Source organism: Oncorhynchus mykiss, chromosome 30, assembly GCF_013265735.2.
Source record: "Oncorhynchus mykiss isolate Arlee chromosome 30, USDA_OmykA_1.1, whole genome shotgun sequence".
Taxonomy (NCBI): Eukaryota; Metazoa; Chordata; class Actinopteri; order Salmoniformes; family Salmonidae; genus Oncorhynchus; species Oncorhynchus mykiss.
The window spans coordinates 9,870,663-9,883,970 of record NC_050570.1 but is presented as its reverse complement, the minus strand read 5'-3'; the positions used below and the strand labels follow the sequence as shown (position 1 = coordinate 9,883,970).

Sequence of the window (13,308 nt, the reverse complement as noted above, 5' to 3'; positions counted from 1 at the left end):
ATCTCCCTCTAGTGGTGCTCTGGGAATAATGCAAACGTGTCAGTCAAAGCTTCATAACACTTAGTTTCACTACTGTACTCAGACTCTGCTAAGCCAGAAAAATGTAGATCAGCAACACGATGACACAAAGTTCACCATCTTGCCCGTCTGACCTCTGACCTGTTCTCCATCCTTTAGTACCCCCTCTAGAGGGAGCACCCTGCCCCGCCACACCCCTCCGACCCAGCCCACGTTCATCGGCCTGGAAGCCTACCAGACACTACCAAAGACCCCACGCCACAGTCCCCCGACGGCTGCACGCCACGGGGAGTACAAATACGCCCAGGACCGCCTTAGCCACTTCCGCCTCGGACCCCCGAACTCCCAGGGTACCGGTGCCAGGGACGGGGGTGGCATCGGTGGGCCTGGCACCGTATGGCAGCTGTATGAGTGGCAGCAGCGCCACCAGTTCCGCCACGGCAGCCCCACCGCCCCCCTCTACACACCTTCCCCGGACTACCCCTTCGGGCACCGGCCCCCCTCCACGGTCCCAGCCCCACGGCCCAGCTCCGAGGTGCCCCGCTGTGTGTCGGTACCCCCTGATCCCTCTGACATCCCCCCACTGGGACCCCCACGGGGCTCCAGGGCCCTGTCCCCCCCGCGGAGGCCCCATACGCCTGCTGACCGGGTGGTAGTAATGCCCCTGGGAGAGAGGCCCGCGCTGGATGTGCCTGTGGCTGGGTCCCCCCGGAGAGCCAAGTCTCAGCTGCTCAACGTAAGAATTTGTATAATGACAGGTTTGTCATTTTTCTGACAGTATTATGCAGGTGTAATAACGGCAGCTTAATGGACTGTTTAACTGCAGTGTGTGTGTGTGTGTGTGTGTGTGTGTGTGTTCACCAGGCTGCCACCATCGACAGACGGTCCATCCCTCCCTCCTGCTACATCACACACACGGTCAGCGCGCCCAGCCTTCACGGGAAGACGGTACGGCCTCACACACCCAGTCACAACCCAAACATGTTGTGTTAGATAATAACATGAAGTCGGGGATCGAGTGTTTCTTGAATAACGTGGACACCTTGCCATCGGGTTAACTTACTTACAGTACTTCTTTACTAGGACAGCTATGGGACGTGAACCAGCAACATTCTGGTTCAAACAGTTTTCAGATGTAGATAGAGATATTTGAATGGCCTCCGTGTCGGCATCAATAGTTCCAAGGCAATACACTTGGAAAGTGGACTGCGTCCTTATTGGTCAAATTTAAACACAGCCGGAGACACTTTATTATTTTTTTAAGACGTGTTAGTGACACAAAATTGTTACTGTAGCTAGCAGAAGAGTGTAGGAGCGGTGGCTAACTTACTGTTAATAACTTTAGCTAGCAAACTTGGCTAACTGTGGGGTGAAACAACTTAGCTAGTTAGTTAGCTATATCACTTTTCTAGCTAACATAACACTGCCTGCAAAACTGGTAAGATGTCTCCACTACAATTTGTTTGACTTCTGTGAGGTCTCCAGTAAGATTGCAAAGTTGGAATGTAATTAGGGCTGTGGCGATTATGGAATTTGGGGTAGTAATTAATTGCCATGCAAATGACCACAGTTATTGTCATTTTTGCCAACAAATATTTTGAGCTTATAATTTATTATAATGCATACAAAATACCTAATGAATGCAACACAGCTTTACCCTCTTCATGTAAAAATTTGAAACTGCTATTGGGTAAACTAGATCTACTTGAAAAGGAAGTTGAATTCCCACCCTTTCTACACTGAATGTATGAAAGCTATACTTTTTTTGGGGGGGGGTTCACGGTTACTGTCGATAATTGTCGATTACACTATTATTCTGAAATTGTGCCAACCCTAAATGTAATTATCATGGAACGTTTGGTGCTAACAGGACCGAGCAGTTGAACCTAACTGTAGTCTATACAGCTCTGAGTATCTTGGCTAACTGTTGGGCAGTCAATCTGCGTTGGGCAGTCTATCTGCATTGGGATATTAACTCCGCCACTCCCTCCCTCTGACCCCCGTGGGACACACTGCTATTACACACGCAGCCGGAGGAACTCACCCTCCTGCTCATTCAGCTCCGGAGGCATCAGGCAAAGATGGCCTCCGCGCGCCACCACACGGTAACCCAGATGCAGCACTTCAACTACAGCCCCTCTGGCCCCCACCTCCGCCCCACCAACAACAACCCCCTCTTCTCCTCCGGCCCTTCTTCTCTGGGGTCCTTACTAGGGCCCCCAGGCCCCATGGGCCGCGGCAGCAGCAGCCAGGTGGGGGCCCCCAGTACACCTGGCCTTCTTTACCCCACTGATGTGAGCTCAACTTGGGCGCATGGCTATTTGTGTGACCTGGTTGGCTGCCACCCATAGTGTCTTTCTATAAGGCCATGGCAACATATGGTTTTTGTACTCCCAGCTAGGCTCTCATGTAGCTGTGTACTGTGTGTTAGCATGTTGTGCTAGTTAGCTTCCATACTGTCATCCTGGTCTGGTTGGCTTTAGGTGCAGTTAAAACATTTTTTTATCTGCCTGGGCTTTGATGTCTCTCGCAAATGTTTTTGTGTTTTAGAAGTGTGTGGCTGAGATGTTGCTAGGAGACGTATTTGGGCTTGTGATGTTGGAGCTGCTGCTTGTAGCTTCCATTTCTTATTTGCACGTCTTGCGTCTCAGGTGGCATAACATAGAGAAGCTAATGGATGAAGTGTGAGTGTGTGTGTGTGTGTGTGTGTGCGCGCGCGTTGGATGACATTAGGGTTTTGTTTGACTTTTTCGCAATTGAATGTTTTACTTATAACACGCCTCACAGTTGACGATTATCCAATAGCCTATTCTTGAAAATAGGCTTACGATCATCTCACCCGTAATTCATAATCCACTATGAATGATTATAGAAGAACGTACAAATCATTATTATGCATTCTATAACCCACTATGAATGATTATAGAAAAACGTACAAATCATTTTATGCATTCTATAACCCATTATGGTAGATTTGATGTTATTGAGTAGCGCTATATACACTGTACAAAACATTAGGAACATCTTCCCCTTTTGCCCCCAGAACAGACTCAATTCATTGGGGCATGGACTCGACAAGGTGTCTCAAGCATTCCACAGGGATGCTGGTCCATGTTGACTCCAATGCTTCCTACAGTTGTGTCACTTTGGGTGGACCATTCTTGTTACATACGGGAAACTGTTGAGCGTGGAAAAACCCAGCAGTGTTCCAGTTCTTTAGACACCTACTACCATACACTGTTCAAAGGCGCTTAAATATTTTGTCTTGCCCACTCACCCACTGAATGGCACACACACATTATCCATGTCTTCATCTACACTGATTGAAGTGGATTTAACAAGTGACTTCAATAAGGGATCATAGTGTTCACCTCGATTCACCTGGTCAGTCTGTCATGGAAAGAGCAAGTGTTCCTAATGTTTTGTACACTCAGTGTAAATCCAATGTATTATTATCAATGATTCATTAGAGCAAATATTATGGACTATACAGTTAGATCTCTATTATGGAAGCGTATAGCTGTCATCATTCTGTACACTTCCATACTGGAATGCCATAAAGCTTTGCTTGACACTTCTTTCTCTCCACTCCACCCTGAAGGTTGACGATACTTACATGCAACTGAAGAAGGACCTGGAGTATCTAGACTTGAAGGTGGGAACTGGTGATGGAGAGTCGCTCTCCTCCTGTTGTTCCCTTTTTTACTCCTCCTCTTCCCTTTCTCCTCCTTTTCCATCTCTTTCTCCTCATTTTCCATCTCTTTCTCCTCCTTTTCCATCTTTCTCAAACTTTTCCATCTCTTTCTCCTCCTCTTCCCTCTCTCCTCCTTTCTCCTCCTTTTCCATCTCTTTCTCCTCCTCTTCCATCTCTTTCTCCTTCTCTCTTCTCCTCTTTCTCCTCCTTTTCCATCTTTCTCCTCCTTTTCCATCTCTTTCTCCTCCTCTTCCATCTCTTTCTCCTCCTCTTCCTTCTCTCTTCTCCTCTTTCTCCTCCTTTTCCATCTTTCTCCTCCTTTTCCATCTCTTTCTCCTCCTCTTCCATCTCTTTCTCCTCCTCTTCCTTCTCTCTTCTCCTCTTTCTCCTCCTTTTCCATCTCTTTCTCCTCCTTTTCCATCTCTTTCTCCTCCTCTTCCATCTCTTTCTCCTCCTCTTCCATCTCTTTCTCCTCCTCTTCCTTCTCCTTTTCCATCTCTTTCTCCTCCTCTTCCCTCTTTCTCCTCCTTTTCCATCTTTCACCTCCTTTTCCGTCTTTCTCTTCCTTTTCCATCTCTTTCTCCTCCTCTTCCATCTCTTTCTCCCCCTTTTCTTCCTCTTTCACCTCCTTTTCCATCTTTCTCTTCCTTTTCCATCTCTTTCTCCTCCTCTTCCATCTCTTTCTCCTCCTCTTCCTTCTCCTTTTCCATCTCTTTCTCCTCCTCTTCCCTCTTTCTCCTCCTTTTCCATCTCTTTCTCCCCCTTTTCCATCTCTTTCACCTCCTTTTCCATCTCTTTCTCCTCCTTTTCCACCTCTTTCTCCTCCTCTTCCCTCTCTCCTCCTTTCTCCTCCTTTTCCATCTCTTTCTCCTCCTCTTCCATCTCTTTCTCCTCCTCTTCCCTCTCTCCTCCTTTCTCCTCCTTTTCCATCTCTTTCTCCTCCTCTTCCATCTCTTTCTCCTCCTCTTCCTTCTCTCTTCTCTTCTTTCTCCTCCTTTTCCATCTTTCTCCTCCTTTTCCATCTCTTTCTCCTCCTTTTCCACCTCTTTCTCCTCCTCTTCCCTCTCTCCTCCTTTCTCCTCCTTTTCCATCTCTTTCTCCCCCTTTTCCATCTCTTTCTCCCCCTTTTCCATCTCTTTCTCAACCTTTTCCTTCTTTTTCTCAACCTTCTCCCTCTCCTCTTCTCCTCCTTTTCCATCTCTTTCTCAACCTTTTCCTTCTTTTTCTCAACCTTCTCCCTCTCCTCTTCTTCTCCTCCTTTTCCCTCTTTCTCCTCCTCTTCCCTCTTTTTTTCTCTTCCTCTTCCCTCTCTTTCTCCTCTTCTGTGCGTTCCCCCTTACCTGTAGGCCTAACACCTGGCCAAAGTTCTGTATCACACTCACCTTGCTTTCTCACGGTGTAGGAGGAAGTTGCCCCGAGACGCTAATCTTGGGTCAGTTTAGCATTTTCCCCATTAAATGGCAAATTTTAGGATTGGGGTAGGGGATGCTGATCCTAGACCTTTACCTAGGGGAAACGTCATCCCGGAGTGGATCTTAAATATTGTATCAATTATTTCAGACTTTTTCTTATTCTTTGGAAGGCTATTTTTCATACACCAATTAAGCTAGAAACGTCATTCAAACTTTACAACGTGTCGACTAATCATGACCAGTGTGCTTATTTACAACTTTTTGATAACTATTTTAACTATTAAGCTTTTTGTCCTCTTGAAAAACCTTTTCCACTTTAATGGGATATCTTCAACAAATGTGCCATTTATTAAAACTCCCAGACTTCCAACATTTTCTCTCAACTCTGGAAGTTTGACCACTTAAATTAGACAATCTTAGAGTGTATGAAGTCGTAGACGTCTCTGTTTTACAAATCAGCAATCAGAAGATACAGCTGCTTTATATTTTAGTAATCTAGCGCTGTCTTTTTATTTAACCTTTGTTTCCTCATCTCTCAGAATATAAACCTTTGTTTCCTCATCTCTCAGAATATAAACCTTTGTTTCCTCATCTCTCAGAATATAAACCTTTGTTTCCTCATCTCTCAGAATATAAACCTTTGTTTCCTCATCTCTCAGAATATAAACCTTTGTTTCCTCATCTCTCAGAATATAAACCTTTGTTTCCTCATCTCTCAGAATATAAACCTTTGTTTCCTCATCTCTCAGAATATAAACCTTTGTTTCCTCATCTCTCAGAATATAAACCTTTGTTTCCTCATCTCTCAGAATATAAACCTTTGTTTCCTCATCTCTCAGAATATAAACCTTTGTTTCCTCATCTCTCAGAATATAAACTTTTGTTTCCTCATCTCTCAGAATATAAACCTTTGTTTGCTCATCTCTCAGAATATAAACCTTTGTTTCCTCATCTCTCAGAATATAAACTTTTGTTTCCTCATCTCTCAGAATATAAACCTTTGTTTCCTCATCTCTCAGAATATAAACCTTTGTTTGCTCATCTCTCAGAATATAAACCTTTGTTTGCTCATCTCTCAGAATATAAACCTTTGTTTCCTCATCTCTCAGAATATAAACCTTTGTTTCCTCATCTCTCAAAATATAAACCTTTGTTTGCTCATCTCTCAGAATATAAACGTTTTTTTCTCTGCGCACATGCCTCTGATGGAAAGAAGCATATTGTATGGGTGTGGGCACGCACCAATCAGAGTGCTGAATTTGCCATCATGTTGAAAGCCTGCATGCTGGCCGCCACTAAGTCATTACTTATAAACTACAGATGTATCATGTAAATCAAGTTTTAGCTGCGTAGGAACAATGGGATGCATTGTTAACATTGTTGTCGGTGGCCGAGTCTTCACAAATTAAGGAGTGTGACTTCGTCACAAGCTCGACAAACTGCTCTGGCTCGCCAGTTTCAACCACATGGAATACAGCCTAGCAGATACTGTTGTGGGAATCTACATCTCCCTTGTTATAAAACCTTTGTTTCCTCATATCTCTCAGAACATTAAAGTATTTGAAGACTAAACAGAACATTGTGGGCTCTGGTCTTGTGCTAGGACCTCGAAAATCCGATGCAGCTTCAATTATGGGTCCTAGCACCGGTCCTAGCACATCTATACTAAACAGTATGTTGAAAATCGTATGTAGTATGATTAGTACGCAGTATGTTGTTTTAGTAATCAGTAGGTGAAGACAGATTTCAGAAAACAACCTCTACAGACAGTTTCTGAAGGAATAGTCATTGCGTTCCAAGATGACCGCTCCACCGAGGTCCATAATGTCCATTTCCGATTTGTCAAATTTAATGAAATGCGGCAGGGTTGTAGAACCCACCAACAGTAACTGGCACTACTATTAGGCCTACTTCTACTACTGTTACTACTACTACTACTGTTACTACTACTACTACTGTTACTACTGTTACTACTGTTACTACTACTACAGTTACTACTGTTACTACTACTGTTACTACTGTTACTGTTACTACTACCACTGTTACTACTACTACTACCACTGTTACTACTGTTACTACTACTACTGTTACTACTACTACTACTACTACTACTACTACTGTTACTACTGTTACTACTACTACTGTTACTGTTACTACTACTAATGTTACTACTGTTACTACTACTACTGTTACTACTACTACTACTACTGTTACTACTACTACTGTTACTACGGTTACTACTACTACTACTGTTACTACTGTTACTACTACTACTACTGTTACTACTACTACTACTACTGTTACTACTACTACTACTGTTACTACTGTTACTACTACTACTACTGTTACTACTACTACTACTGTTACTACTACTACTACTGTTACTACTGTTACTACTACTACTACTACTGTTACTACTACTACTACTGTTACTACTGTTACTACTACTGTTACTACTGTTACTACTACTACTGTTACTACTACTACTACTGTTACTACTGTTACTACTACTACTACTGTTACTACTACTGTTACTACTGTTACTACTACTACTACTGTTACTACTACTACTGTTACTACTGTTACTACTACTACTACTGTTACTACTACTACTACTGTTACTACTACTACTGTTACTACTGTTACTACTACTACAGTTACTACTGTTACTACTACTGTTACTACTGTTACTGTTACTACTACCACTGTTACTACTACTACTGTTACTACTGTTACTACCACTACTGTTACTACTACTACTGTTACTACTACTACTGTTACTGTTACTACTACTACTGTTACTACTGTTACTACTACTACTGTTACTACTACTACTACTACTACTGTTACTACTGTTACTACTACTGTTACTACTGTTACTGCTACTACTACTGTTACTACTACTACTGTTACTACTACTACGACTACTGTTGCTACTACTACTACTACTGTTACTACTACTACTGTTACTACTGTTACTACTACTACTGTTACTACTGTTACTACTACTGTTACTACTGTTACTACTACTGTTACTACTACTACTACTACTACTGTTACTACTACTACTGTTACTACTACTACTGTTACTACTACTACTACTACTGTTACTACTGTTACTACTACTACTACTACTGTTACTACTGTTACTGCTACTACTGTTACTACTGTTACTACTACTACTGTTACTATTGTTACTACTACTACTGTTACTACTGTTACTACTACTGCTACTACTGTTGCTACTACTACTGTTACTACTGTTACTACTACTACTGTTACTACTGTTACTGTTACTACTGTTACTACTACTACTGTTACTACTCCTACTGTTACTACTGTTGCTACTGTTACTACTACTACTACTACTACTGGTACTACTACTACTGTTACTACTACTACTACTACTACTGGTACTACTACTACTGTTACTACTACTACTACTACTACTACTACTACTGTTACTACTGTTACTACTACTACTGTTACTGTTACTACTACTACTGTTACTACTGTTACTACTACTACTACTGTTACTACTGTTACTACTACTACTACTGTTACTACTACTACTACTGTTACTACTACTACTACTGTTACTACTGTTACTACTACTACTACTGTTACTACTACTACTACTGTTACTACTACTACTACTGTTACTACTACTACTACTGTTACTACTGTTACTACTACTACTACTACTGTTACTACTACTGTTACTACTGTTACTACTACTACTACTGTTACTACTGTTACTACTACTACTGTTACTACTACTACTACTGTTACTACTGTTACTACTACTACTACTGTTACTACTACTGTTACTACTGTTACTACTACTACTACTGTTACTACTACTACTGTTACTACTGTTACTACTACTACTACTGTTACTACTACTACTACTGTTACTACTACTACTGTTACTACTGTTACTACTACTACAGTTACTACTGTTACTACTACTGTTACTACTGTTACTGTTACTACTACCACTGTTACTACTACTACTGTTACTACTGTTACTACCACTACTGTTACTACTACTACTGTTACTACTACTACTGTTACTGTTACTACTACTACTGTTACTACTGTTACTACTACTACTGTTACTACTACTACTACTACTACTGTTACTACTGTTACTACTACTGTTACTACTGTTACTGCTACTACTACTGTTACTACTACTACTGTTACTACTACTACGACTACTGTTACTACTACTACTACTACTGTTACTACTACTACTGTTACTACTGTTACTACTACTACTGTTACTACTGTTACTACTACTGTTACTACTGTTACTACTACTGTTACTACTACTACTACTACTACTGTTACTACTACTACTGTTACTACTACTACTGTTACTACTACTACTGTTACTACTACTACTACTACTGTTACTACTGTTACTACTACTACTACTACTGTTACTACTGTTACTGCTACTACTGTTACTACTGTTACTACTACTACTGTTACTATTGTTACTACTACTACTGTTACTACTGTTACTACTACTGCTACTACTGTTGCTACTACTACTGTTACTACTGTTACTACTACTACTGTTACTACTGTTACTGTTACTACTGTTACTACTACTACTGTTACTACTCCTACTGTTACTACTGTTGCTACTGTTACTACTACTACTACTACTACTGGTACTACTACTACTGTTACTACTACTACTACTACTACTGTTACTACTACTACTGTTACTACTGTTACTACTGTTAGTACTACTACTGCTACTACTACTACTGTTACTACTGTTACTACTACTACTGTTACTACTACTACTACTGTTACTACTACTACTACTACTACTACTACTGTTACTACTACTACTGTTACTACTACTACTGTTACTACTTTCACTACTGTTACTACTACTACTGCTACTAATACTACTGTTACTACTACTACTGCTACTACTACTACTGTTACTAATGTTATTACTGCTATTATAATTATTATAATAATACTGCTGCTTGTATTAAGACTGTTACTGCTACTGCTACTACTACTGTTACTACTACTACCTCTAATATTGTTACTGCTACTACTAATACTACTTCTCCTTCTACTCCTTTTTAATAATTGCAACGCAAAACAAAAATGTCCCTCTTTCAGTAAGTTTTCTTCAGTTTAGAGCCTAATGAACACAGCCCTGGTGTCTTGGGTGTCGATAATACAACCTTTCTATCAAACCAAAGGACAAATGGTTGAGTTGCTGGATGTATGACAAACGCTGGTGGTGTTACCAACCAAGCCTTACTATGTGACCCGGGTCACAGCACCATTGTACCAGAGAGTACATTATATTCTTCCCTGCCCAGAGCACACATTTCTGCACAACAACACACCATTCAAATACAACCACCTTAACCAATAGTCTGTGAACTACAGTTGGCTTTAAATCACAGAGAAGGTGAAGGTCACTGATGTAGTCCAGCCAACATGCTACGGGTGGGTTTCACAACCACTAGACGACCATAATGCTGACTCCATACTGTTGTAAATATGACGTAACAGTTGGTATATAAACTGATGTATTCAATTGGTCAAATTGATATCTTGCTCATAGCGAACGGCAGCCATTTTGTAACAGTGGCTCTCTATCTCCTATTTGACACAGATCAAAAGTTTAGAGCCGTTGATCCTCATGGCTCACAGTGTGCTACTGCACTGCACTGCCAGGCCTCTCGGGCCACTATGGAACGTAAGCACTGTGGACACACTGTATGTGCATCTGTATGTTTTGTGTGTGTCTCTGTGTGTGTGCGTGCGTCTGTGTTTGTTGTGGTGTCTGTGTGTATATAGCAATGTGTAAATGTGTGTGTGTGTGCGCTCGAGCGCAAGATTGTGTGATTGAGTGTATGAGCGTGTGTGTATACATTTTTAAGAGAGAGACCATCCCTTCGCTTAACACTGCGTGTCTATGTCCATGGCTGTGTATGGGCACTGGCTTGGCATTGACCCCTCTGTAACCCCTGACCCGTGACTCCTCAGCAATGTGATTGGTGGTTCTGGGATGGCTCTGCAGTGCATGTGCTGTGGTTGCTGTGGTTGGTTCGGTGGTTGAAAAGCTAGCAGCTTGCACCATCGTGTTGGTCTCCTTCATGTATTCCCACTACAGCAAAACACAGCATGGTTACCAACATCCCAGTTGGGTCAGAATATACTCTAGGAATTCAATTAAATGGTTGTACAAATCCATGTATTTCCAGTGCTCAGAGTTTTCTAAGGAATAAGCTGTCTTTTTTTTTGGTTTGGTTTGTTGTCCATCTTATTGCCATGAAAAGATATGAAGATATATTTTGTTAACTGAAAGAAAACCCATGGTCATGGTCATCATGATGTGTTCATGGAAAGAGCTTCTTTATCTGTCTGTGTCACATTGTACACCTGTCAGTGGCTCTTTTCCTACTCTGTCATCGTGGTACATTCACTCTGACGGTCTCCTCGTTGTGCTTTCAGGGGAACCGTACAGCCGATAAACACAGAGCAACACTATTTGAAAATGTCTTTGTTTTCTGGTTCCAAGGTGGTTGGAAGTCAGTCGTTGAAAGAAGAGACGAAACCTGTCAAAATAGCTGAGAGTGACGTTGATGTAAGTATGAGCAGTTTTCCACATTACACACACACACACACACACACACACATACTCTCTTTCTCTCTCTCTCTCTCTCTCTCTCCCACCAGCAACACTCAATAACATTTTCCACTGTTCTCGCAAAAGGACATTGAGTTTTGGCTTTAAGGACATTGAGTTTTTGCTTTAGCTGAGATGAGGAGACACTGACTACCATAGATCCTGAGAGAGAGCAGTCTAGATAAGATGAGGGACTACCATAGACCCTGAGAGAGAGAGAGAGAGCAGTCTAGATAAGATGAGGAGGGACTACCATAGACCCTGAGAGAGCAGTCTAGATAAGATGAGGAGGGACTACCATAGACCCTGAGAGAGCAGTCTACATAAGATGAGGAGGGACTACCATAAACCCTGAGAGAGAGCAGTCTAGATAAGATGAGGAGGGACTACCATAAACCCTTAGAGAGAGCAGTCTAGATGAGATGAGGAGGGACTACCAATAGACCCTTAGAGAGCAGTCTAGATGAGATGAGGAGGGACTACCATAGGCCCTTAGAGAGCAGTCTAGATAAGATGAGGAGGGACTACCATAAACCCTTAGAGAGAGCAGTCTAGATAAGATGAGGAGGGACTACCATAGACCCTGAGAGAGCAGTCTAGATGAGATGAGGAGGGACTACCATAGACCCTGAGAGAGCAGTCTAGATGAGATGAGGAGGGACTACCATAAACCCTTAGAGAGAGCAGTCTAGATGAGATGAGGAGGGACTACCAATAGACCCTTAGAGAGAGAGAGCAGTCTAGATAAGATGAGGGACTGCCATAGACCCTGAGAGAGAGCAGTCTAGATAAGATGAGGAGGGACTACCATAGACCCTGAGAGAGAGCAGTCTAAATGAGATGAGGAGGGACTACCAATAGACCCTGAGAGAGCAGTCTAGATGAGATGAGGAGGGACTACCATAGGCCCTTAGAGAGCAGTCTAGATAAGATGAGGAGGGACTACCATAAACCCTGAGAGAGAGCAGTCTAGATAAGATGAGGAGGGACTACCATAAACCCTTAGAGAGAGCAGTCTAGATGAGATGAGGAGGGACTACCAATAGACCCTTAGAGAGCAGTCTAGATGAGATGAGGAGGGACTACCATAGGCCCTTAGAGAGCAGTCTAGATAAGATGAGGAGGGACTACCATAAACCCTTAGAGAGAGCAGTCTAGATAAGATGAGGAGGGACTACCAATAGACCCTGAGAGAGCAGTCTAGATGAGATGAGGAGGGACTACCATAAACCCTTAGAGAGCAGTCTAGATGAGATGAGGAGGGACTACCATAAACCCTGAGAGAGCAGTCTAGATAAGATGAGGAGGGACTACCATAGACCCTTAGAGAGAGCAGTCTAGATAAGATGAGGAGGGACTACCATAGATCCTTAGAGAGAGCAGTCTAGATAAGATGAGGAGGGACTACCATAGACCCTGAGAGAGAGCAGTCTAGATAAGATGAGGAGGGACTACCATAAACCCTGAGAGAGAGCAGTCTAGATGAGATGAGGAGGGACTACCAT

At 42.3% G+C, this 13,308-nt stretch overlaps 1 protein-coding gene across 8 annotated transcripts in view; it reads left to right on the top strand.

Annotated features, from left to right (window-relative positions):
- Positions 1-13,308, top strand: part of LOC110521287 (pleckstrin homology domain-containing family A member 7) — a 169,754-nt gene that overhangs the window by 129,507 nt on the left and 26,939 nt on the right. For 6 of the 8 annotated variants that reach the window (XM_036969414.1, XM_021598743.2, XM_036969417.1 and 3 more), the window contains 5 exons: positions 178-754; positions 883-966; positions 3,620-3,673; positions 10,787-10,870; positions 11,696-11,761. In XM_036969414.1, coding sequence (XP_036825309.1) covers positions 178-754; positions 883-966; positions 3,620-3,673; positions 10,787-10,870; positions 11,696-11,761 — 865 coding nt within the window. The remainder of the gene's footprint in view (positions 1-177; positions 755-882; positions 967-3,619; positions 3,674-10,786; positions 10,871-11,695; positions 11,762-13,308) is intronic. The other 2 variants (XM_021598745.2, XM_021598747.2) reach the window with 2 other exon arrangements.